The sequence below is a fragment of the Serinus canaria genome, chromosome 5 (assembly GCF_022539315.1).
Source record: "Serinus canaria isolate serCan28SL12 chromosome 5, serCan2020, whole genome shotgun sequence".
NCBI classification, from domain to species: Eukaryota; Metazoa; Chordata; class Aves; order Passeriformes; family Fringillidae; genus Serinus; species Serinus canaria.
Genome location: NC_066319.1, coordinates 16,100,887 through 16,126,324, shown reverse-complemented (window position 1 = coordinate 16,126,324; position 25,438 = coordinate 16,100,887). Strand labels below are relative to the sequence as shown.

The following is a 25,438-nucleotide window of genomic DNA, read 5'->3' as shown; positions in this document are numbered from 1 at the left end:
TTAAGTCTGAAAATTGAAATGTGTAAAAATCTGAAGAATGTATTTGGGACAACTAGGGAATTACATTCCTATGTATGAGATGAAGCACGGTCTGAAACACTTTGTAAGTATTTTTTTAATCCTCAGAGAGCTGTCTATTTTGAAATTGCGTTGCCATATCCCAGTAGGTACTTACAGGGGAGCAGACAAATTACAGTTAGTTTTCAAGAACACGACAACAAAAATATTTAACCTGTATTGCAACATAGTTTGTAACACAAACTGCCTCATCATTATACTTATTCATGCTGCAGAACAGATTTACTATTTATATTTATCAGATTTACTATGATGTTTACTACTGATAAACTATTCTGTGCACAGAGAAGTGGAAATTCAGGCTTTTTATTTCCTGTTGAGAGTGCCATGGTAGCAAAGTTGAAAACTTATTATTCTATCCAGATTTTCAATACATGTAGAATATAAAAAGCTGAGTTTATTTATTCAGTCCGCTGAATTTCTCCAAAACACTAAGAGACATTCTCCCTCCCACCAAAAGTTCTTCAGAACTCCTACAGTCAGTGTAAGTGCTGATGGCCCGAGCAAACTTACACACAACATAACTCCTTTCCAGAGCAAAACAGTAAAATGGGAACTGATGATTCCAAAACCACATTCTGAAAAACCCAAACCCTTACTTTTCTTGAACCATTTTTAGGAGAGCTTATTCATAAGTCTTCTCTCACACACAGTGACACACTACTATTTGCCCCATATCTGACCATTATGACTCCATCTGTTGATCACATACTGCATCATTGACTGTACAATTCACCACCAGAAAGCAAAATTATGGGGTTTTTTACTTAAAAGGAGAGCATCAAGAAGAGATGTGAACCCTAGCTTGGTTGAAATCGCCTCCATGAAAGTAAAATTTATTTTTGTAAATAAAATCCACCACAGCAGTGGATTTGACTTTAAAACACGGCAGCCTCAATTTGTACTATTTTAAATTGGAATGCTGAAATAGGAATAAAATTCAAAATTTAAGGTGGGAAAGGCTGAAGCTACTCTTGTTCATAGAATATGGGACAGAATTGGCATAGATGTTAAAATCTAAACTAATTGACTTGGTTTTGGAGAAACATGACTGCCACACCTACAGATATTCTTCCCAGTCAAAAGAAGAATCATTCTGTTGCTATCCTGTATATTTTTACTGTCCTTACAAATCTATAAGGATTGCAGTCAGAGAGGGCTACGGTTACTTTCTATGTGGCTTAAGCACATGCTCCTGCTCTGCCACTGTTCCTTGTAAAACTTACTCTCAAGCTTAATAGCCTGTGACAAAAACTAACCCATAAAACTGAAAAGAAGGGATTTGGGAAAAGAGCCTGGAAAAAACCAGGGAAAATAATAACAACTTTTTTACGTTTCAAAGCCTGGGTCGAAGTGGCCCAATAAAAACCACACATCCAGCTCTTTCTGACACCTCTTGGCTGGTTTCTGTCTGATGCAGCTGTGCAAGCAGATGCTGATGGGATGGGCAGAGGAAGAAGGGGCTGCTTCCCCAGGGCCCAGCCAAGGGGCTCTGGGGAGGCTGCAGCTGCCTGCAGGCTGCCAGCTGCCGTGGGCACGCACTCACTGCCTGGCTTTTGTTTTTCAGAGCAGGGAGAAAACACACTTTTCTCCTCCCTTGTCTGGGAAACAGGAAACACATTCTTATAAAGACTCTCCCACATACAGACTGGGCAGGAAAAAGGTGGAGTTTGGCAACATCAAGATTTGTTCTTCAAATGCAGACCAGTAATTATTGTAAGGTAAGCGACAGGATGGCTGGGCTTACTAATGTTTACTCACCCTGGTGCTGCTGTTTTCAAATGTATTTATATTTCATGCAGACTTACCCATAAATGTAAAAATCAGTTATTTTTACCTGAGTTTTCAGGTGGAGAGACCCTTGCACAGACTTTATTTACCTTCACATAAATGCAACAAATGTAAATAAATGTCTTTTTCAATAACTGTACAAGTTAATTCGTTCTTATGAGCCCTATAAAGTGGCTAGACATTTTTATCCTTGTTTTACAAAGTATGCTGTTTCAAGTAGAGAATACAGCTCTCCAGAGAACAGGAAAGTTCTACACCTCCACTTCAGAAACCATAAATCAGTAGTAATATTGTCTTTAGTTCAGGGGAGAAAAAATCATTAGGACAGAAATATGTGTGGGTTTTCTAGGAAGGTCACTCACTTGTTAAAAAATCTGTGTGTTTGAAAGGACAGATCTTGTTGATCAAATGTGCATGAGGAACACATTAAAAATAAGTAACAGAAAAAGAATTAGTATGAACAGAAAGAAAGTTCTCTACTGGGAAAAAAACAGCAAGATGTTGGTTTGACCCTATTTGTTATGAGTTACCCAAGAAAAAAAGTCTTAAAATAGCTTGATTGCATCACATACTAAGTTTGAGATGTTACTCACCTTTGCAGGAAGCACATCCAGACTGCTGAGTATTACAGTGCTAATCTGGATGGGAATCCACCTCTCATCTTGCAAAAGTCATATTCCAGCCATTGAGAAATTAATATTTTTTTAGTGAAAAAATTAAATGAATGTGCAAAAAATCTGTTTTCTTTCAGTTCCTACACATGTACCTAAACATGTGCTTGTCAAGGTCAGACTCAACAGCCTTTTAGAGCTTGCAAAAAATATATTTTTTTTAGTAACCCTAAGTGCAATCTTGAGCATATTACAAAACACAGCACTTAACCCCATAAGAATATTTAAATATGTAGTCAGTGTAATACCTCTTCAGTGTTCTGTGAGCCATCATTCATTACAAAAATCCTCTCACAAGCTCCATGAAATCAAATTATAATGAAAAAATGATTAAATGCCCCAGAGAAAATGTCTTGTTACTGTATCTTGAATACATCCATAATTAAAACTGACTAGGAAGGCAAACACTTGTCTTGAAAAATAATGTGTTCAACACCTTTGAGTAATGTAGCTGCATGACTGCTGTGAAATAAAGCACCCAAACCAATAAACCCAACAGGCACAGAGTCAGCAGCAGTGGTGCTGCTGCTCCCTCCCATTCACCAGGAGCCTCTTGCCAAGGTTTGAGGTTCCTAATCCTTAGCACCCCATGGCATCACTGTTGTCCTCTTCCACATAGATTAAGTGAAAGAACTCCTATTTTCTTTTAGCTAAGCTGGCAGCACTAAGCAAAGTGATGGTGTATGCTGCATTGTTGGCAGAACACAGCCCTGGGAACTGGAGACTTTAAAAAAACTATTAACAGGTTTTGGTTTTGCTTTTTCTTCCTTAGTTTAAAAGGGGGCCATATTCAAGAGTCTCCTCAAGACAGCTACAAGGAAAGAAACTTCAATTTACATCATCATTATTATAGGTATGGTTTGACAGTGGGCATGGGAAGAAAGCGTGCTCCCATTCTCTTTTAATGGAAAGCCTGAATTCACTGAAAAATGCTACTTAAATGGCTACATTTAGTACAGTTATTCTATATCCTTTCACAGCAACAACCCATTAAAAACCTCTAGTCCTCAGAACATCTTAGAGGGAAGGAGCAGAAATAAACTGCCCAGTGCATATCAAGCCTCTGTATCTGCAATTCACAGTGACTGTATAAAAGCTGACAGTTAATTTATTGCCCCTAGTTGTTACTAATGAGCTATAAATTTGGCTGTTAATAGTTCTGGTGTAAACCAGATAAATTATATGGCTAGTTTTAGTGGGCACTTCTTACCCTGCATACATACAACTTTCATTACAAGCCCTAACCACGGTACATACTCCAGAAAGCAGTTTACTTGTAGGGACAGAGGGAGGTGGCAGAGAAGGGGCAAAAAAAATGTTAAGTTATCCATCTGAAGTGTTGAGTTGTTCCCTGTTGTGGCCCCAGATTGTTAATGGAATGTCTTTGAAATACTCAAATCCTAAGATGAGCACTTCCTACCACCTGAGGTTCTGTATAAGAGCAAGGATGACAGTTCTCTTGAATTTGTATGACAGCATTGTTTCATATCAAGAGGTGAGACATTCCCATGAAGTAAATACATGCACTATGGGGGATTAAAAAAAAAAAAAAGAAAGAAAAAATAGAGGGAGAGAAGAATACACAGACACATGACTTGCAACAGCACATTCTGGAGTTCTGAATTAAATCTTTGCTTCTGGTAGAGACTAATAAAATATCCATTAAGCTGCTGTTAGCTGCATGTAGATAAGCTGTGAGAATGAACATATATTCCTATAAGTTGTTCTTTGATTTAAATATTTCCAAAAGTTGGGAGACAAACTGATCAGGCCAGTTTTATGAGTATGTATCAAAATGAGCATACTTCTGTGCCACAGCCTGAGTCTTAATCACTTTTTCATATTAAAAAAACAAAACAAAAACTTTTCTAATATTATACTAACTGGCAGAGAGTACTGCAGTTTCAGAATTACATTATAAAATTATTTTACACTATATACCCCAGTGATCTGTAGAAAGGGCTGACAAAGAGGTTACTCCCCCCAAAAATTTGATATTTAATGTAAATACTTATTTTCTGTAAGTCATCTGCAGCATTCACCATGAAGAAGGCCCAGTTCCAAATCCATATTTGGGAATAACACTATTAATATAACACCAATGACTCACAGTGCAAGTTCTAATGAAATCTTTTATTTAGAAGCATTACATTTCTAATACTTTCCCCATATAAGGCTTGCAGTTTAAGCCTTTACATGAACATTGTTAGCAAATATAAAAATGCTTAAACTACTTTTGAGTGCTCACACATGCAAAAAAAACTCCAAAGAAAACACATGTGAGATCATAAATCTTGTGTTGTAGGACAAATCCTACGTGCACAGCTAGGCTGAATATAAAGGGCAATGGAATCACAGAATGGTTTGGGTTGGAAGGGTCCTTAAAGGTCATCCAGTTCCAACCCCACTGCAATGGGCAGGAACCTTTCATAGTCCAGGTTCCTGAGAGCCCCATCCAGTCTGACCTTGAATACTGCCAGGGAGGGGGCATCCACAACCTCCCCATAATCTGTTCCAGTGCCTCACCACCCTCACAGTAGAGAATTTCCCCTCTTTCAGTTTGAACCCTTACTCTTTGTCCTGTCACTACAGTTCCTGATAAAGCAGCATCCCTCTCCTGCTTCCCTGTAGGTTCCCTTCACATACCAGAAAGCTGCTGTCAGTTCTCCACTCAACCTTCTCTTCTCCAGGCTGAACAACCCCCAGCTTTCTACAATTTTCTCAACCTGAATAGTTTAAATGGGAAAAAAAACCCTCTCAACCCTTTATAAAACCAACACCATTCCTGAAGGTGAAGATTTACTTAAAGATCCAGAATTACAATTCTAGAAGTGGTTTGGTGTTTTGCACTGTATTTCAAACTTAGCAAACACAGAGTAAGGTGGACAGTAGCAGGAGTGCCCAGGATGCATAAATAATGCCAAAATGTTATGGAAATGCTGCAAATGGTAAGGTATAGTCACCACAAGGTGACAGGGAGACCACTGTCAGTCCTGCTGTTTGCTTTCAAGACCCTTGCATTCATCATGACTCCCTTTCTCCAGCTTTTGATGGCTCCATAACCTCTCCATACTGCTCCTGCAGCAGAGCCAGCAGGAAAACAAATGGGGCCTCCCTCAGGCAGAGCACAGGAGCCAGACCCTGCAGGAATGAACCTTCCCAGCACAGCAGGGCAGAAGTGGTCAGGAACAGTCAGAAACCCTTCCTGTGTGTGGGACATGGTGTGAGGCTGGAATCCTGTCCCCATCCTTTGGCTGTGTCACTGTGCAGTTATGGAATGGCAGACATGGGATGCAGGGGAGTGGAGTGGGAGACTTGAGCAAAGTGCTTTATAAAGGAAACTTCTGCTGTTTATAGCATGAGAGTATTTGCCACATTTTGCTTGTCCTCAGGGGCTGTTCTCCCTCTGTACACACCCAGCAGTCAGAGCTGCCTTAGATGTCTACATCCAAACACCATCCCTGCATACACTGGGCAGGGATGGTGTTTGGATGTAGACTCCAAAAAGCAGCAAGAAAGGGCATTCTATGACATATAAGAAGCCATCTGGCTTTGTAACTGAGGCACATGAATGAAGATCACTGTCAGCTTCAGAAAGTGTAGGAGTAAAGCTGTAACTAAGTTACAAATGAGGAGAGGGCTACAGCTGACCAAGAAAGTACACCAGGCAGAGCTCAGCCAGGAGTGCTGGCATTTTGTACCTCGGCTTGCATTTTCTGACACCATAAAGCATTCTAAAAACTACTCTCCAAAAATGGTTCCCCATTTTAAAAAAACACCAAAACCCTGAAGTGGATAATCTATGTTTTTGGCCCTAATCTGATACATTTGTGCTGTGCTTTCCAAGGATAACAGTCTGTACTGCTAACCTCAGATTTCCCCTTTTTTTCATGACAGAAAATGTGGTAATTTGGGAGGACTGTAAAGAAGTTCAAACAGCTGCTTCTCCTCAGATAAGATATTTGGGTGTTCATTCTACCTCAGTCTGCCAGACGAGCCATTTCAACGCGCTTTCATGAGCTGTTTGTCACATCCTTCAAAGATATTTTTCCTACAGTTGCAATGAGACTTAATAAAAAGGCCTTCTGAAGCAGGCTTACTATGTTCTTTCCCATTTCTACTTTTTTAGGCAAAACAAACATAAGATACTACTTTCTCTCCTTGGCTTGCTTTACGTCAGTAAAAGACGGAAGCACACAAGAAAAACAAATTCTTTTTCAATTTCAGTACTTGGCTCAAAATCAAAAGTCATTAGTTTAAAGCAGTGGCTTGGAAAAGAGGAAACATCTTGGGGCCAACAATATTTTTTATCAGTCAGTAAGCATCCATTAATCATTAAGATATTCCAAAGTATTTTGTCCCCATCCAACTTGAATTTGTTTCAAGGCAATGGTCAGTTCTGACTATGATAATATACAATCACCTTCATGTACACACAGACCTGAGACGAATGCAGAAAAAAAATTTAAAAAAAAATCCCTTCCATGTGGAGTGGGACTCAAAGAACATTTTTCACAAGGGCCCAGGGCAGTGCTGAGCAGAGGGGAGGTACCCAACTGTTTGAACTCTCGGGTGAAACACTCGTGCAACAAGCTCTCAAGGTAAACACAAACTTTTTGAGAAAATTGAGCAAGTGCTGCTCAGCAGCACAGGCACTAAGGTGCTAAACTGCAAATACTGCATTTTCAAAGCTTTCACCCCCACCAGGTTTCTGAATGCATAATCTTGCTATATGTTCTTTTGGCACTTAATATCCCAGGAAAAATGCCACACAGCAGTTATTCAGCAGGGGAGAGTGAGGTAGGGCAATGATGAGAGGATAAAAATTATTTAATTAACATTTAAACATTTTAAATGGTGCTACACATTTGTTTCTGCAAATGATCTCTTGCACATGCTGTTCAGTTCCATCACCATAGGTTTGGGATGGCCACTGTGCAGGAGTTGCAGAGATTATTGCTCAGATTTAATAGCCATCAGTTGACAAGCTTCTGAACCTGAACTTTCAGACCAAATGTGATTCACCTGGCCTTGACAAAATTACCATGACAAGCAGAAGAGAATCATCACGTGGCTCTCTGCCCATCAAACCATCAGAAATCCCAGTGTAGGTGCAATTTTTACCTTGTAGGCTGTTGGTCACTATTCCCTATGCCATTGGAAGGGAAGTCAGCAAGCAGCCAGCTGCCCAACAGAGGTGTTCACTTGTACAACTGGACAATCTACTTAGCACTGCAGCAAAGCCTTCCTGCAGAGGGCATGGCCTTTGTGCAGGGACACCAGGAGGACACTGCTCTGTCTGCACCACTGTGAAGGTTACAGGAATGCACAGGCCTGTACATTATGATCTAAAAGACACAGGAAGTTTGACCTGTGACCAAAGTTCAAGCTGTGTTGAGGTCATCTTGTGAAATGCATGCTTGGATTTATACCCTTCCTTAAACTCAAGTCATTAGGAGAAAAAGGGGAAAATAAATGTGTAGTAAACAATATTTGTTATTTGACACCCTAACAGCCTGCAAAGAGTAACTCTAATTCCAAATGATAAAGGGTCAAGAGAAGACAAAAGAAGAAATAGCAATTGCAAAGAGAAAAAAAATTGATGCTGCAATGATTACAGTGCCAGTGCATTTTTCAGTGTCACTGTGTCACAGCACAGCACCAGGCAAATAAATGAATATCTCCCAAGCTAAGATGACCTTCAAAAGAGATTGTTTATACAAAGAAACTTTGCAATGCAAAGAAATACAATCAGCACACGGCAGGATAGCACACAACAGCAAAGCTGACTTAACAACATGGTCAAAGAGATGCTGGCAGGTAAGATTTCTACCTCAGTCTGAGCAAGATAAAGTGGGTCTTCTAACTCAGTGTCCTCTGATGAATCTCGGCACCAGATCCCTCTGTCTGCACAAGCCTAACAATTACCACTTCAACAAGCAGGAGCAAACATGCCCATGTCCAGTGAGACCTGCTCAAAGCACACCTATAAATCAGTGTTTCTAAGTGAAACTCTGGATTCTAGTTGTGTTTCCCATTTATGTTTGTACAGTGTCAAATGAGGTGTGATGGAACAGCAGAAAAGCGAGGCAGGGGAGGCTTTTTGCTGGTATTAGGTTGGAAAATACCTCAAGTATCTTAGCTCCCCTTGCAATCTCTCTCCCCCTTCATGAGTTTACAACTGCCATCAGAGCCTGAGCAAATCATATCCAATGGAAAAAAACTTATTATCATGATGACTTTTGCTACAACATCCTTGTTTACACCTCCCTTTTTTCTTGTTTAGTTTTGGGACATTTTTGGGGTTTTTTTTTTTGTTTGTTTTGGGGTTTTTTGTTTGTTTTGTTGTTTTGTTTGAGGGGGGGCTTGTGTGTGGTTTTTATTCTTTTGTTTATTTGTTTGTTTTATAATAAAGTTTCATGCATGGCACTGTAAAAAGCACTCCACAGTAACTATCTGCCCTACAACATTCACCCCAATGAGCTCCCTTCTCCTCAAGTGACCTGCACAACAGGGTGCCTCTCCACCTGACAAGTGGAACATGCTGTCCCAAACAAAAACCCTTCAAGATCAAAACAAGCTTTTCTGCTGACATGGCAAAAGTTTAGGCTAAACAGGAAAACATACTTGAAGCTCTTTTTCCATTACCTTGCATTATTAAACCATCTAGGCAAGAGATAAACATAAAAGGAATTTCTTTAATTAGATAAATCAACTCCTCAGCATCTGTTGTTTAATAAAGTAAAGCAGATCAGCATGTTAGAATCAGATAATATTGAAGTCTCCCACAAACTCACAGCTGAAGCTTCTTTTTCATGCAAGCATTTGGGTGCCTCTGGTTTTACTCACTGTAATACAACACTTCCAGTTAAATGCTTACTGTAAAATGTAATGCCAGGTACACACTGGGCCACAACAAGTGAAATTCCTTAAAAAGATTATGCATCATCTTGCAAGTTACAACAAGGCAGAAGAGATACACAGGGTGATCTTGCACAATACCTTTCCCTGAAGTTTTATACATTCATTTTTAATAAAACTCAAATCAATGAAAGATTGTACTTCTTGTAACTAAAGTCTAAAAAATTCATTTAGCATAAGCAATAAAAAAGCATACACCTTTTGCTTTTCAGCATCATTTCTTAATTGACTCTCTAAGATAATCTCTCAAAAGTCACAATCCTCTGCAAAAAAGCCAAGTTAATTAGAATATGTTCTTAGCCTCTCTCTACTACAAACCCAATCCCACTGAGGGACAAGTTTATCAACTTAAAACCAAGTACTGTAAGACTGTAATTTTCAATTATGTTTGATCTTGTATGCAGTTGGACAATGGTATTTTTATTACAGTCATTAAAAAAATGTTAAGGATGTGTCACGAAGATGTTAACACCCACCTACTCTGACATTAAGAAAACCTAATTCAAATCAAATTTTGGATTTTTAAAAAATCAAATGTAAACATATCTTGTCAAAGAAAAAGATTCTTCTAAGCTGCACTGGGCAAACCAGTGCAGGCAAAACCAGTGCAGTCCAGATGACTGACATTGCCAAAGTATTCCCCATCCATCTGGGCTGGGATCTGCCCCTCCTGTGCAGAGATTGCCACTGGGCTGCAGCATGGACAGTGAATGGGGTTTGTCTGCACACCTGTACTCTGAGGCACATCCAAAAAACATCTGGGCTTTTCAGGAGCTGCACCATGCAGCATTTATCTCAGCACCTACTCACTACAGAGGGCTAAAGGCAGCTAAGTAAGTGACACTCCAAGACTAACAACTTTCTTCATCTGTCAAGTCACCTGCCAGCTGCAAGCAGCCACCACTGCACGGTGGAAGTACAAGTCCTCTTCAGACCAGCTAAGCTGTGCTCAGAAATAAAACTTACGTCCTATGAAGACACACAAGAATCTGCTTTAGTAAAAATCAAACACAATTATTTTAAAACCCCCATTCACCTGAAAATTCTCTCTTTTCAATTTTTATAAAATTTCTTGGACAAGGAATATTTAGTTTATCATCACCTTTGCAGTTATGGTATATTCTATGTTACTGAGAAGATGTTAACAGCAATCAGAGAGAAATAAAATCAGTATTTTTAAAACCACAAAACTAGTAAAGTAGCTCAGAGCAGTAGTTCCAAGGAACAAAAACTTAAACTAATTTTTCAGACTGGTGTAAGGTCATTTGTATTCCATGCCGGGGAGCATCACATCTAATGAGTTTAGATCTTTTTTGTACCAAAAGCTGGAAAATACCTAAAATAATTACCACAGGCACTTTTTCCGGAATCACAGCATTCCTAATTCATGGCTTTACTGAGCAGATCCACCTTATTTTAACATATGGACAACTCTGACCCACCCCCACCAAGTGCACGCACTGTAAAAGCAAACCTAACAAGATGCAGAAGAAAACAAAGCTAAATAAGCTGCACATTTCCTACTCTGTGATCCTCTGTTCTTTTTGAGACAAAAGACATGACCATTATTTCATGTACCCTGTCACTAGAGAGGAAAATCAAGTTTTCACGTGGTTTTAATGATGAAGTTTCAAGAGAGGATGCAGGCTGTTTCTTACCCGTTCAGCGTGTATGACCCATTCCTCCTGAGTCTCATACTTGCAGATAAGAATCTTAGGAAAAAGTCCAGAATGAGGTGGTTTGTCCTCTGCAACACCAGAATACAGGCACCTGTTTGGTGGTTGTGCTTTTTGTTCACCAGGGGATCTCTTTCCTGTTTCTCTGAGTCATCAGTGGGGAACAATGCGAAACCAGCACCAGAGCCACTGAGCAGGAAGCCCAGAGGAAACTGCCTGCAGCCAAACAGGAGTCTGGAGGTGTAAAATCTCCCCAGCACACCTCTCACAAAACCTTGGAGCCCACTAAGGAAAAGCAGCAAAAAGTTGGAGGAGTTTTTTATTAAGTACCTAAAGCTCTCCCTGCACGTGCAAGAATAAATTTTGTAGCAAGTTGTAGTTGATCATTGAGCTGTTCTTCTTCTGAATAGCCTGAAAGCACCTTCAGATCTGTTCCCTCCTGCTCACCAGCCCTGCTGCAACTATTACCCAAGCACTACCCTCAGAGCACAAGGCAACTAAACAAGAAGCCCTAGATAACAAATACTCAGCATTTTTGTTTTGGTTTTTTTTTCCTCCCTCCAGTATCAAGCTAGAAATTACACATGTGCAAAGGGACATATGATTAGTGGTTAAAAGGTTTATTTTCCTTGCAGTAGGTTAAAAGTCACACTCGAATGCTGCAGGGAAAAATATCTTCTAGCAGTCCAGTGTGGGGCAAGCTGCCCTGCATAAATCACAGTATTGCAGTGGCTCTGATGAGGCTGCTTTCCTCCCCTTTCTGCTCACCCTGATAGCTGTGAACCACGCAGCTGCACAGCTCAATGTCTGCTGAGTCTATCACACAAAGCAAAAATCACTCCAGGTAGCTGTTGATTATTTACTGCTGGTGAGCAGATCAACAGCGACCTGAGTAATAAATCACACAAAAAATGTTTTTATCAATGGATGTTGAAAGGACCATCACTTGTGGCCCAGGTGAAACAGCTTTAGGATAATGAGAAAACTGCACACTAGACAAATATAAAGATTAAATATTCACTACCTAAAAAGCAGAAGCAATCAATCCCACAGAACTCTGCCCAAGTAAAATGTTATTCTTATTTGAATGGCTCAAATATCAAAAGACAGTATGCTTGTCAAGCTGCATTTTTTTAAAGTAGTTTAATAGTTACAGAAAACCAGCCTAAAAAAAAGGAGAATTACTTTAATTCTTTATAGGTGCCTCAGATTACACAATTAGGTGTAATCAAGAATACCTATAAAGGGACTATAGATCACAAATGCTGAGAGAAAATGAGTTACATTGAATAATAGGCCGAAGAAATCAATGTGGTCCTGCTGACAAAAGGCAATGAGACTGAGCTGTACAAACATGCTGCATCTACAGGACAGAAGTTCTCAGCATCTGGCCTAATCTGGAGCACTGTGCTCAACCCATGGCATCCTAGTTGAAGGCAGATGTAGAATTAGCTCGAGTCCAGAGAGCATCAAAAAGATTATCTGTCTTACAGATGTGAAAACTGAGGGAGAAAAACAAGACAACACCTTCTAAGAAGGTAAAGAGAAAGAAAACAAAATGTTCTTCCTGCTCTGTCCATCACAAAGGCATTTGAACTAAGCAATAAACAGAGGAGGTGAGGATTATTTTGCTTGGTATGTGTATTTGGGTTTTAAGTACAGGAAAAGATTACAGAGCCTGCATTATTGCAGGCCTTTGAGATGATCTTGCTCCAGAGCTGGGGACTGACTGGTGACTTCTGCAGGTGGCTCTCATATCTAACTTTCTGTGATTTGCTCCCATTTCTAGCTGGTGGAAAAAAATTAAAATTGTCTTGTAGAACCATGACACAAACTAGCTCAAGTCAAACCAGACTAGAGGATGCTTTAGAATTTCCTCCTCAAAATAAGGCAGAGTGGCCAGGACTCCAAACAGGTCCAACCCATTATGAGCACAGTGGTGGCAGCGCTCTGTTTTTATCATATACATTCTTGGAGAGAATGATACACTATGTTATTCTCAGCTTTGCAAAGATCCTACCTATGTACTGGCTGGCAGCAGGGGATAATTGTTCCAGTTGCTATGGTCAGGCCCCACTTTCCCTCAGGAGCTGGCCAAGATTCCCTATGGCTACAGAACAGCCCAAAAGTCAGGTCCCTGCAGGCAGCTACTTACCCACCAGTGCTGAGTAAAGCACAGACACATTCTTGGAAGCTTATCACAGTAAATTAGGATGATTTATTTTGCTAATAATTTAGAAAATAAAAAAATAAAGCTCAAGTTAATAAATCAAAAATGCTACATAAAGATCATTTCTAAATGCTCTGCAAACCCATCTCAGATGAAAACTTGTACTCAATTTTCTTCTTGGAATATGAGATTTTAGAGAGGTCACCTTAAATCCAGGCTCAGAGTAAAATCCAGGCTCTGGTATGTTTGCAGCTTTATTGGAAAGATACATCTGACAGTATAATTGAATTATATATGAGACTGGGCTTTCTTTGAGTATCTACTAATTTGCATTGCAGGTGCACCAGCAATATGGAACATGGGAGCTGTCATGAGGTAGTGTCAGTAACAGCAATTGACTATTCTAAACTGGAGAATAATATTTTTTGTAATAATAATAATAATAAAAAGTGACCATTCCACAGCTTTTTTTTAAGTGCCTTTCTGTAGACAAAATTTAAGTGATTTATCCATGAATTTTCTGAGCATTTTGCTTTCACTGGCTACCTAATTTTTTAAAAATTAATTTTAGAATTCTGCTGCTGAAAGCAGATGCTGGTTTTTTTGTAACTCTGCTTCTCCAGAAGGACAATAATTCCTTTTTTTCTTTTTCACTCCCCCATACTCTTCTGGAATTACAGCAGCACAAGGGTATGTGTTCTTTAACATCTCCATCTGAAAACTATTATAGGAAACCAGCAACTAAATATAAACTGTCCAATCAGTGCCAGAGTCAGCCACATCGATGCTGGGATCCCAAAATGCTATCATGGACAAAAGAACTTACCACAGGAACACAGCTAAGCCTACTTGCCAACACAACCACTTCAGAAACAAAGAATTCCTGCTTCAGAGAGGTCTTCTGGAGAAATGTGCTTTCTTCACAGAGATTAAAAACCTCTTATTTTCAGTCAACATAAAGAAGATAAACTTGCTGAATAGGCAACTCCATGGTGAGGCAATGTGCTATAGACATTATCTCCTACAGTATTTTCAATTAGCTGCACCTAAAGAAATCCTCTCCTCTCTCCCTACACGTAGGCATTCCAGAGACCATACACAAGCTGAATCATCCTCACTGTGGTGAAGGCACATGGGAATGGGAAAACATCTTTATGTCTCCTTCAGATCCCTTCTGACAAATAAAGTGTTTGTACAGCCCACTTCTCTTTCATTCCCTTTCCCAAGCAGAATCTATAAACTTTAGCATGGATTTTTTTGTTCACAGGCTAAACATTCATCCAATTACTGCTCTGCTTCCAAGGGGAATTTCAACAGCACCATTTGGCCTGGTTATTCTGGACATTAGCTCAAAGAGCAGTTCCTTAGATAACATAAATTAGCATGGATGATTTACCATTTTCAACTATGTCCCAGCTACTCTGAGCTTCGAAAACATCATTAAAAGATCTATTTCAATTCCTATTAAATAAATTCCCATTTAATAAGGAAATGTACATGTTAAGTAAAAGGCTGAGTACAGAAGAGAAAAGCCAGTCCTCCACTACTTGGACAGACTTACAATACACTCAGAGCTTAATTATTCATCCAGGGGGAGCTTTGCATATGAATGAAACATCTTTCTACATCTAAAAAGAAATATTCACTAGCAACCTCAGTTCTCTGCATCTGGTCAGGAAAGAGAGGAGACAGAGTGCCCATATGTACCCTATTTGCCAGAGCCAAGGTTTTCACAAGTGTTAAAAAGTAGCTTGTACAGTATATTTATTATTACTTTATAGGAGTATTGTTTGTCCTCTTTTGAAAAATCTATTTGAATTCGTCTATTTGACTTCTGAAGAAACAATTTACTCTCCTTATCCTGGAAAACACCCATAACTGCTTAACCTTGTTTTCTATTGTCTTGCATCATAATTTGTATTTAAGGACTGTCCAAGTTAATTCCCAAGATAATCAATGAAGTACTGAACTGTTACAATAAATAAATTTAAGGCTGCTTTTCTGGGCTGATTATATACTTCCAGCACTGCATCAAACAGTGGGTCAGCTAGATTTACTTTTCTTCTACCTACTTACATAATTCAGACTTAATTTACACTGATATTAGAGGAACAGAGATCTTACATATCACTATCAGTTGTTGCCTGATAGGGAATGAAAAAGTAAAAGAGGAGAAGGAGAACAGGAAATCTGACTCTAAGACATAGCTAGATGTAAATATTATCCCAAATTCTTCTGATTCATTTGGCATGTGAAGATAGTGCTGCCTCAGCTTCAGAGCTGAAGAGATTTCTTTGACAAACTTGTAAAGAAATCCCATTACACTGGAGATTTTGGCTTAGTATTGAAAGGAAAAAAAAAAGCCCTGTGTGGGGACACTACAATGGTCAATATACAAATGAAAACCGTAACAAATTTCCTATAACCAAAGAGAAAGCTATGATGGGGAGAAGTCTTCAATCTGCTTCTTAGGAGAAGATTTTTGGTTTGCTTTGGTTTTTATAATGAATACAATAGGCAGTCCTGATTTAAAGCAAAAATGACAGCAGCACTGAAAGGGTTACTGCAAGCTGTTTGTAATAAGCAAAGGAGGACAGTGCTGGAGAAAGTTACAGAACTGTAATAACAGAACAGCAATCCGCCTGGAAACGGAAAAGGGTGGGGGAGTGGTTTCTACCGGACCAGGGCAAAAGCCAGGGTTTATAAATTTAGAAAAAAATACACACCCACACAAAATGTCTCAAGTAAAAGGACAGGGGACAAGGGGGAAAAAAAGAAAGGAAAACACACACACCATTTTACAAGGCCTTTATATAAATTTTGCCTAATCATTCTTAGTGGACATCTGCCCATGGCTTAATACAGGAAAGACCAAGCTTTCAGTGTGTGCCAAACTGTCTGAAACACAAACCTCTGGCACGCTGCCTGCTTTGATTCCCCACTTGGGGCAGTTTCTGGGAGATGGGCTTGGAGCAAAGGAACACAGACATCGCTCTTTGGAAGAGCCAGCCAAAAGAGTTAATGTAATGTGAAGTTTGCTACTGGACTTCACGGTACTCAACGATTACTTTAAATGATTTTTAGGTTTTAAAACCAGAAGCAGCTGGGCAGAATTCAGTAATTAGTTTAGGTGTTAGAGAGAGGTCCTTACACAGGGTTAACAAAACTGTTGTGGCAAAAGAAATGCTTTAGTGGGAGGTGAAGGCTGCCCTGATTCACTCAGATGGGCATAGGGACAACAGGTATTTTTAGAACTCTGGCAAAGGGCTGTAGAGCATGAAGACCCCCATTCAGATCAGCCCCCAAAACTCTGTCCATCTCAAAGGCAGGCTCATAAAGTAACATAAAAAATAGTAAGAGAAGATTGATGTTCTTGGCAAGAGCAGAGAGCAGGTAATTTAGAGCAGGCACTGCCCCTTCAGCCCAAGAACAGGAAAGAACTGTATGAGTTACCAACATGCTCCACCCAACAAGTCCCAGTCGGTATAAAAGTCTCTGCTGCAAAATTTAGCTGATGATACAATCCAGGAGAAGTGTGGAAGTACCACAGAGGGAGAACAGGAGAGACATTTCTGAGAAAGAGACTTCAGCTAAAATTAAACATGCTCAGGCACATAGAAATCCCTGAAGCCTACAAAACAAGCAGAAAGAAAAATAGTCAAGTTTTCTATGGCACAGCTGGCTTCTTTCCTTTTATCCTTTCCTTTTTTTCTTTTTAATTTAGCCAAGTGGTCTTACACTAAGGTGCTAAAAACTACAAGCAATTTTTCAACTAAAAGAGTTTAAAGCTAGATTGGTTTTGTTAATAATGAAACAGTACCCAGATTCCAATATAAAAACCTCATATCCAACAAGCCAAACTTTTTTTTATAGAGAACCCTTAAGAAAGTAAAGGAAGGAAAAGTCCTTAAATACTAAAAAAAGGCTGTAATTTTGGTCAAATACAGAACAAATCATTAAATACAAGAGGTATCAGGAAACACAATTGGGTAACACACACGTAAGTTTTATAAAACAGATCACATGCCATATACAGGTGAGTACAACAGGTATTCAATATGTGCTCAGTCACTATAATATTTTAAACTTGAAACAAATGAAAAGTACCAGACCCTCACTCTGAATCTCCTTTTAAGCTTGATCATGAGCTTGGTCTTGCACATCCTCCCCAGTATCCTGAGAGAGTCATTCATCTCTTTCATTACCACCCTTGCTACTGCACAGACACACTGAAGGGACTCTGGAATGCCCTCTCATTCAAGGGTAAGGAAATTTACTTCAATCCCAAATTCAGACTGCTGATACAAAAGCTTCCTGCCAAGTATTATAAATTAAATTATTTTTTCAAGGAACTTAACATTTACAGCTGCAAATGAGGACAAATCTGGCAGTCAGTAAGTTGTTCTTTTGCAGTTCCTAATTCAGAAGGGCCTGTGCAAAAGTGAGCACAAATGCTTCCTTGGTAAGGCACACACTGATGAGCTCTCTGCACTTCAGTATGCAGTACAAATCTCAAGAAAGGAACACTTCTGCACCCATGGAATACAGCTGGCTTTGACCTAAGGTATTATGTGTGGGAACTGGGGGTGGGACACACACAATTAGCAACAAGAACATGTAAAACTAACACATACATTACAGGGAAACAAGTACAGTCAGAAGCTTAAGCTAATCTATCAGTTGTTGACTGGTATGAAAAGAGGACAAAAGTGGAAACTTGAGTATATCAGGAATAAATTCTGATCACAAAAAATATCATCCTTCCTTTGTAGAGTCACTTATCAGACATCCTTTATGCTTTACCTTCAGAGAGAAGCAAATGGACTGTCTCAAAAGAAATAAATACAATATTATTTTTGCAGATTATTCTGTACTTCAAATTAATGGACATAATGAAACAGCTTCTCTGAAGTGCTAAGTGAAAAATACTTTGTGTGTCAGGCAAAGGCAGCAACATAAATCACTTGAACACTGGCTTTTTTAGGTGATCCTAACAAAGCCATTACCAAATTTGACTTTGGCTGCTGTTATTCACATTTGTGCTAGATCCTAAATGTTCAACAAAAAGTCTTTGTAGACAAATCCCAGGCATAAGCCCAGTCATCCATCCTTCAAAGAAAGGCAGGAATACTTCACCCCAGTCAGAATCTGGACCTCGTATTTGAGAGCATCAGAACATTAACTTACATTTACATAGCACTTTTGGAAATTTTAACAGCACTCTGGAAAAAAGCCTTCAATCCCTACAACCTGTGTCAGTGACTGTTAAGAGTCATTACAGTGGAAAAACCCAGGAGGAAATGGCTATAAAGTGAAGCAGATAAAAGGAAACTACTTGGAAACAGAATCAGAAAGTCAGTGCTGTATCTATCCTCCCCATTACTGAGGATAAGACAACACAGGGCACCATGCACACGCTGCCTTTTCATTGTGTTTGCTCAGGAACAGCAGTGAATGTGAAGTAAAACTCTACTGGACTGGCAGGATCAGAGAGCTGCTGGCTATAAAATACTCCCTGATACTTAAACAATTTAAGGTCAGGAATTAAAAATTTGCTACATCTGCAAGTTGGCATCTTCCACTTCGGTATCTCTGTTTCCAAAGTGTAAAGCAGCAACAACACTTAGGGAAACACTTGGGAAGTCAAAATTCAAAGTCTAGGATTTAGTGGGATGAAGTGACTAATGCAAAGCCAAACATGAAATGAAAGAGTAACACAATTCAGAAATCTTCAGCTCTCTATTCAAACCTCAGTGCCTAGGCCTCCTGCCTTTCAAAATGCTTCTTACACAAGAGAAGCTGCATTGGAGCTCCCAGGAATTGCCCTTCATTCCCATCTGTGGGCACACAGAGACTTTCTCAAAACATTCTTCCTGAGCATGGAACTCAGCTCTCAAGGCAATATGGTAGACAAAGTCTCAAAGATGCTTACTTTATGTGATACCATTCTCAAACAGAAAAAAATACAATAAAAAATTGTACACCCACCACTAAATTTCATCCAAACTTTGCAGAACTGCTGCCTGGCCACACTTCTGCTTTTACTGACTGCCAGTGACATGCAGCCCCTTGAGTTTACAATGGGAAAACCTACAGTGCAAGGCAATGCCCAGCTCCTCACCTAGATAATGTATCCCTTCCTAGGATGCAGTGTTATATCATAAAAACATTTAGCCTAGAAAGCTGGTCTTAAATGCCTTCAGAGACATGGCAATATACTTCTTCAGTAGCAATAGATAATCAGGGAGAACAAAGCAAACAGTCCTACCTTGGGAATGAAACATCTTCCTCCTGGCAAGAGATGGAGTAATTTAACATTAAAAGTGGGATTTCTAAGCTGCCAGTGGAATTCTCACCGTTCTACTGTGCCATTTTACCTACATGAAGGACGACTTAAGGGGAGTAAGTAATCTTGAAGAGCCAGGTTAGATCAGAACCAGTTTTGGCTGAAAACCAAGGAATGACTCAGTTTTAATTTTAAAAACTAAATGCCAAATTAATGAAGCAAAAAAACTTCATATGACAGGTTAGAGTTGTCTGAAAGCATTTCAGTTTTTAACATCCTTTCATATGAAAGGTTCCTGGAAGATTTTAACCATCATCAGTTTAGGCCCACATGCAAATATAATGATCAAATTCTTTTTTCCCCTTCAAGCATGACTAAGGATACACATCTCATAGCCCACTCTTTCCCCACAAAAATTCTCTTCCACCTACGAATCTTAATTAAGACTGCACTTGTTAGCTTCCCTTCTTTACGGATTCCATTTTTACTTCTTCCAAGATTTAAAAGGAATTTTAGAGTAGAGTCATCTGCTTTAACATTTCTAGTTGTAGCTACCCATGTATTTCCATCAGAACACAGCTTCATTAACAGCAGAGGGTGAAACATAGACATGACAGTCACAGAGGTTGGCACCTTATTTTCAAGAGGAGGGTAGAGTACCTGCTCGAGCCATTCCTTCTATACTCATAAAATAAAATTCTTATTACAGAATTTCAACTTACACACTGGGGATTTTAGATAAATCTTGAGTGTTTAAAACTTGTTGTTTGGGTTCACAATCACAAAGTTGTTAGTTTGCATTCATGATCCAGGAGAATTAATGTCGAAGTGAACCATTAAACCCACTCCAATTTTTTATTCATCAGATGGGTAAAAGAGAGCCTGTACAGCAGATTGAGAAGGGTGATTCTCCTTACATGCTATTCTGTAATACCTACAATTTATCTAATGTCCTATTAATGTTGTTGTTATTTACTTCCTTATTTTCCTTGGATTTTTAGTGCAAGTTCACGTAATTTTGCTTAAAGTCACTAAGCTACAGTAATAAAGCAGTCTTGCCTGCAGTGCTGCGAACAGGACAAGCAACAACTATGCTAATTAGCATGCAATTTTCAAAGGTCAATTACCACATCATTAGCCAGGCCATTTACATCTCTGCAATGTGGAGCATTCTCCAGCTTTAGACAGCGGAATGGGACAAAAACGGATTAAATTGCTTAGGGTCAAATAGTACAGTGAGTTGATGAGTAAGAGTTTAAACTCCAGTAGCTTGAGTAGCTCATAAAGGGCCATTTTCACACTATGCCCTCCTCCCGCTGACACCATCTTCTGTCAGATGCTTAAAGAGACAGAGCAAGCCTATCTACCAGGAAATGTTAACATCCGCTTACACTGAGTAAATCTCGTTTCTTTACTTTAACAAAACAAAAAAACAAAGGACCAATTAGCAAAAAAATCCCTGGCTCTATGTCTACATACAGTCACATAATTTAATAAAAGTAAAAGCAAAGCTTAATCAGCACCTATAACCATCATGTTCAGAAGGAAAATTAAAAAAAATAAACAACGCCCCCCCCCCAAAAAAAAAAAAAAGAAAAAGAGAAAGAAAAAAAAAAACCAAAAAAACACAGTACAGGTTGTCCTAAACTTGCTTCTAGATCAATAAGCAAAACTTTGGAAAGTATATAGTCAGAGCAATGTTTTAAGGGATATGACTAGAGTAATAAATAAGGATTTTTTTTTTTGTCCCCTGGGTTTTAGAGATGTACTGCATGGTCCATACCCAAAAAGATGTACATTAAGGTGATTTAGGGCATGCAATGTCAACCAAGCTAAGTTTGAAAACCCAGCAGTCCAAGGCTGCATGCCTGCTGCACACCCAGATTGTACAGGACACACAGGCATCTTCACAATGGCATTTGCTCTGCTAGCCCAGACAAGCAGCCAGCCAAAGACTGCTAGGTTCAGCTCCAGGTGAGGAGAGAAGGAAACCTCTAATAACTGGAATTCTTTCTGCCTCCAGCAGAGCTGGCATTTCTTCCCCTACCTATCCAGCTTTCTCCTTACCTATAATTTGCAGCCATACTCCATGATTGTATTTAATCTTTATAACACCAGCAAAAGATCCTTCAGTTTTTCACGTGCTCTTGTGACAATGGAAAGGGCCTATAAAGAAATGCTACAAAGCAAACTTGCATGGCTTCTCCAGCTTTGATCTGCCTTTCACTCCAACCTTCATTTCTTTTCTCCAGATACTCCAAATATTAAGACAAATCATCGTTGTACTTTAACTCCACACATCACCATTACAAGTCAACTTGCACACAACCACCCTTTCTTATTTAAAAATGTGGATAGAACATAATTCACAAACACACTCCTATTTTTTCCTTCTGACAGCTAATTCAATGAAAAGTTACAGTCCATTGATATACATAGCCAGACTCTCCGCATGCTAGAACAATAATGGATTATCTGCTTGTTTTAGAAACAAAAAACCCTCACTACATTGATAAAAAATAAGATAAAGCTCAGCTTGGAGCAGGGAAAGTTAGAAAGGGATATTATAATACTTCTGCTGTTAACCTTTAAAAATGTACCCATTTGAAGTTTAGGTGAAGAAAAGCTTTATTCTTCATAAGTGGTAAAAAACCAGAGGCTCTTCAGTTTTCTTTGAAGCATTAACAGTTTGGTCCTAACAGACATGACAGTTCTTATAAAGCTTTGTTGCAAGTTGTCAGCATTTTATTTCATTTTGGTTTTTTTTATTAACAGCATTTTGTTTTCCTCATACACTGCAGTTCTGTAATATATACATGAGATAATCAGGATCATCATGGGAGATGTCTTATCTCTACCTTGGAAGATAAAAGTGCCAAATCAATTATTATCGAGGTACCTGCAAAACACACTAAATCCAGAATCCTTGTCTCACCCTTTTATTCTTTCTGCCCCTTCCAGTTCCCCTATCTCCTAAAGAGCAGTTGATATATTGGACTCCTGACCTGGCTTAGGAAACAGCACTAAAACACTTGATTATTTACTAACACAGGTCACCATTTTTATTAACTTACTGACCAAAATAATTTCAAGTCCACATACTACAAGGTTTTTCCACTTACACACATTAGAATCAGGCTTGCTGTCAAGGCCATCTTTTCATTCCTTTCCAATCCCAGTTCACATATTTTGGTGCAATCATAGAAATCCCAGTTAGTTCCCTTCTGTGGGACCAGCAACTCTGCTATTGCACACTCCATGACAACATAGAGACAATTCATACTACAGGTCAGGAAGAAAGTAATAACTTGCTATAGAGAAAGCATATGGATTGTGTGCTTGCATGAATATTTTTATAAAATGTATAAAAATTGTACAATTTCACCTTTTACCTGCAGGATTTTTTTTTTTAAAATTCCATCATTGTGCTCCCCAAAAACTCCTATGACAAATTTGACAAACCCCACAAATGCAGAACAGCAAGGGCTTGAAGAGGAAAAGTGACTGTAGTAAGTTTTGACTGAGCATATTCGAAACAATTATGTGTCAATCTTTATGCTGTGTTTTGTCCTTCTCTATAGACAGTGTCAATTTAAAAGGTCTTTTCTTTATTTTTCCTTGTTAAACAAAGGTTTAAAAAGACTGCCAACTGGCTTCTTGAGAAGACAGGAAATTTTTTTTGTTGATTTGTTTTTGCCTGACTCAAAATTACACTAAATCACTTATGTGTTCTTTCCTCATACCCAAAGAAAGAGCTGCCCTATCCAGGTTGTTGTACTGCACTATGCTACAATTACACATCTATCACAACTCCAGAAAGGTTATAACATTTCTAAAATTGCTACAAAAGTGTCCAGCAGCAACCTAAAAAATAACAGGATTTACAAGATGAGATATACATCACAGCAAAGAATCAGTAAAGAGTCATATAAACACGGACAATCTACTGAAATTCCTTTTCTGGCAAGCAGCTGCTCTAAGGAAGGACTAATGATATTTGGGAAAAAGTCTGCAAATGAAAAGAACATGCCACACAGCTCTCAGCAAAGAATCCAGTTTACCCTATTCAATACTAAGACATTTGGGAATTCAGGATTTTTTTCCTCCTTCAAACAATCATATGAAAATGAGCTGGCACAGAGATCCTACTATCCACTATTCTTTTCTTTTTTTTTAAATCAAGAACAAGATGGATTTAAACCTATAAATTGGTATTTCACTCTGCAACACTGTGCAGCTCTACTCTGTGCTATGGAGCTGGAAATGCATCCTGCAGCTGGAGAACAACATAACCCTAAGCACAGAAAGCTTGCACTCCCCCTAATTACAGATTCCAACGGCGGCTGTGTGTGGAGCCTCTGGAATAATTACAGTCCTTACTGGTACACTCTGAGGGATGATATATCAAGTGATTTAGAGGGAAACAAAAATAGGATAAACCTTCTAGCAGTAAAGATATTGCTGTGGAAGGATCTACTTTTCCATTACAATAAATTTATAATATTCATCTGCTTTTCAAATGCCGAGGTATTAATCAACATTTAAATTAGAATTTCTAGAATAAAATAAGGTTTGTCTAACAGGTTTTTATTTGCTGAACAAGTACTGTGAGGAACCTGAAAATTACTGTTACTGTATTGACATGATCCACATTCCAAACCTGCATCTTCTACTCTTAGGTCTCATACTGTAATTGCCCCATTAATCTTCAATCAAATCATAAACTACCTGTGGTGATCTCACAAAGAAGGCTGCCAGCACATGTAGCTGATTAAACAGTTGCTCTGGAAACTTCCTCTCTTACCCAGAAAAGACTTTCAGTTACAGCTCAGTTCTAGCAGAGCGGTGAGTGCTGACATTTGATGCTCACTCCACTGCCGAAGTCAGTAATAAAAAATGTACCACCACCTTCACATGGGATATACAGTAAATATTTGAGCATACACTCATTTTTCAGCTTCATTTTTCAGAAGTATTACGTGAAGGAAAATTGCTCAGTTAAGCACAGAGTGTAACTTTCTCTAGCATCAGTGCCTGGGCCTCCTAAGAGCATCCTCTAGAGGATAATGGCCCTGAAATCTCATGAAGAGATGCTTATTGTGTGCATTGAAAAGCTCAGTAATAGGAAGGAGCTGCTTCCACAACCACATTCTTTGAAACATCTTGAGAAATGAAAACTTATGTTATTTCCACTTAATACTCAGAGGCCAGCACACAAACCAAAAAGCATTCAGATACCTGGCTGGTTACCCTTAAAAACTGCAAAGCAAGTGATACAAAGAAGCAGCTCTTAAAGGAAGAAAAGATGTGTGATACGATTAGCTGACATTTCCATTCTGAGAAGAATAGAAAGGCTGTGCCACCTTCATAACTCAGAAAGGAGTAACATTATTCTCCAGTAATATAACACTTACTAAAGCACACTAAAGGAATAAAATATCATAGCCCACTGACTTTCCTACATGAGAAAAATAATTCAGGAGAACATTGTTCACTCACAACATCATCTAACATGACAGCAACAGACCCCACCAAAAACCACGCTGAAGCAACACAGAGCTTCATGACAACATCAAGATGAAATTTCAGAGTGGCTGGCACCACTTTATCTTTCTATAAACCTGTCTGATTTCAGAGTCCCTAATATGCCAAGGGCTACAAATTTAACTGAAGTGACCCTTTGTACAAGGGAAAGAGATCCAAATCACTCAGATGAGCCCCTGCAACAAACAAGTAAGATGCCCTCAACAGTAAAGGGAGGGATGTTCATGGCTTGAAGGAAAGGCTGTGCACCTTCTCATGCAGCACAGCAGCTCTCCTTATCTGCCCCTCACCCTTACCAGCA

General features: G+C 39.0%; 1 protein-coding gene across 2 annotated transcripts in view; it reads right to left on the bottom strand.

Moving 5' to 3' along the window:
• MOB2 (MOB kinase activator 2) overlaps nt 1-25,438 on the bottom strand; it is a 109,100-nt gene that overhangs the window by 43,274 nt on the left and 40,388 nt on the right. Inside the window, exon 1 of one of the 2 annotated variants that reach the window (XM_018907834.3) lies at nt 11,120-11,262. The exons of the other annotated variant lie outside the window; for it this stretch is intronic. Within the exon in view, the coding sequence (XP_018763379.1) occupies nt 11,120-11,157 (38 nt within the window). The 5' untranslated portion in view covers nt 11,158-11,262. Of the gene's footprint in view, nt 1-11,119; nt 11,263-25,438 lie in introns of those variants that run through there. 2 annotated transcript variants of the gene reach the window in all.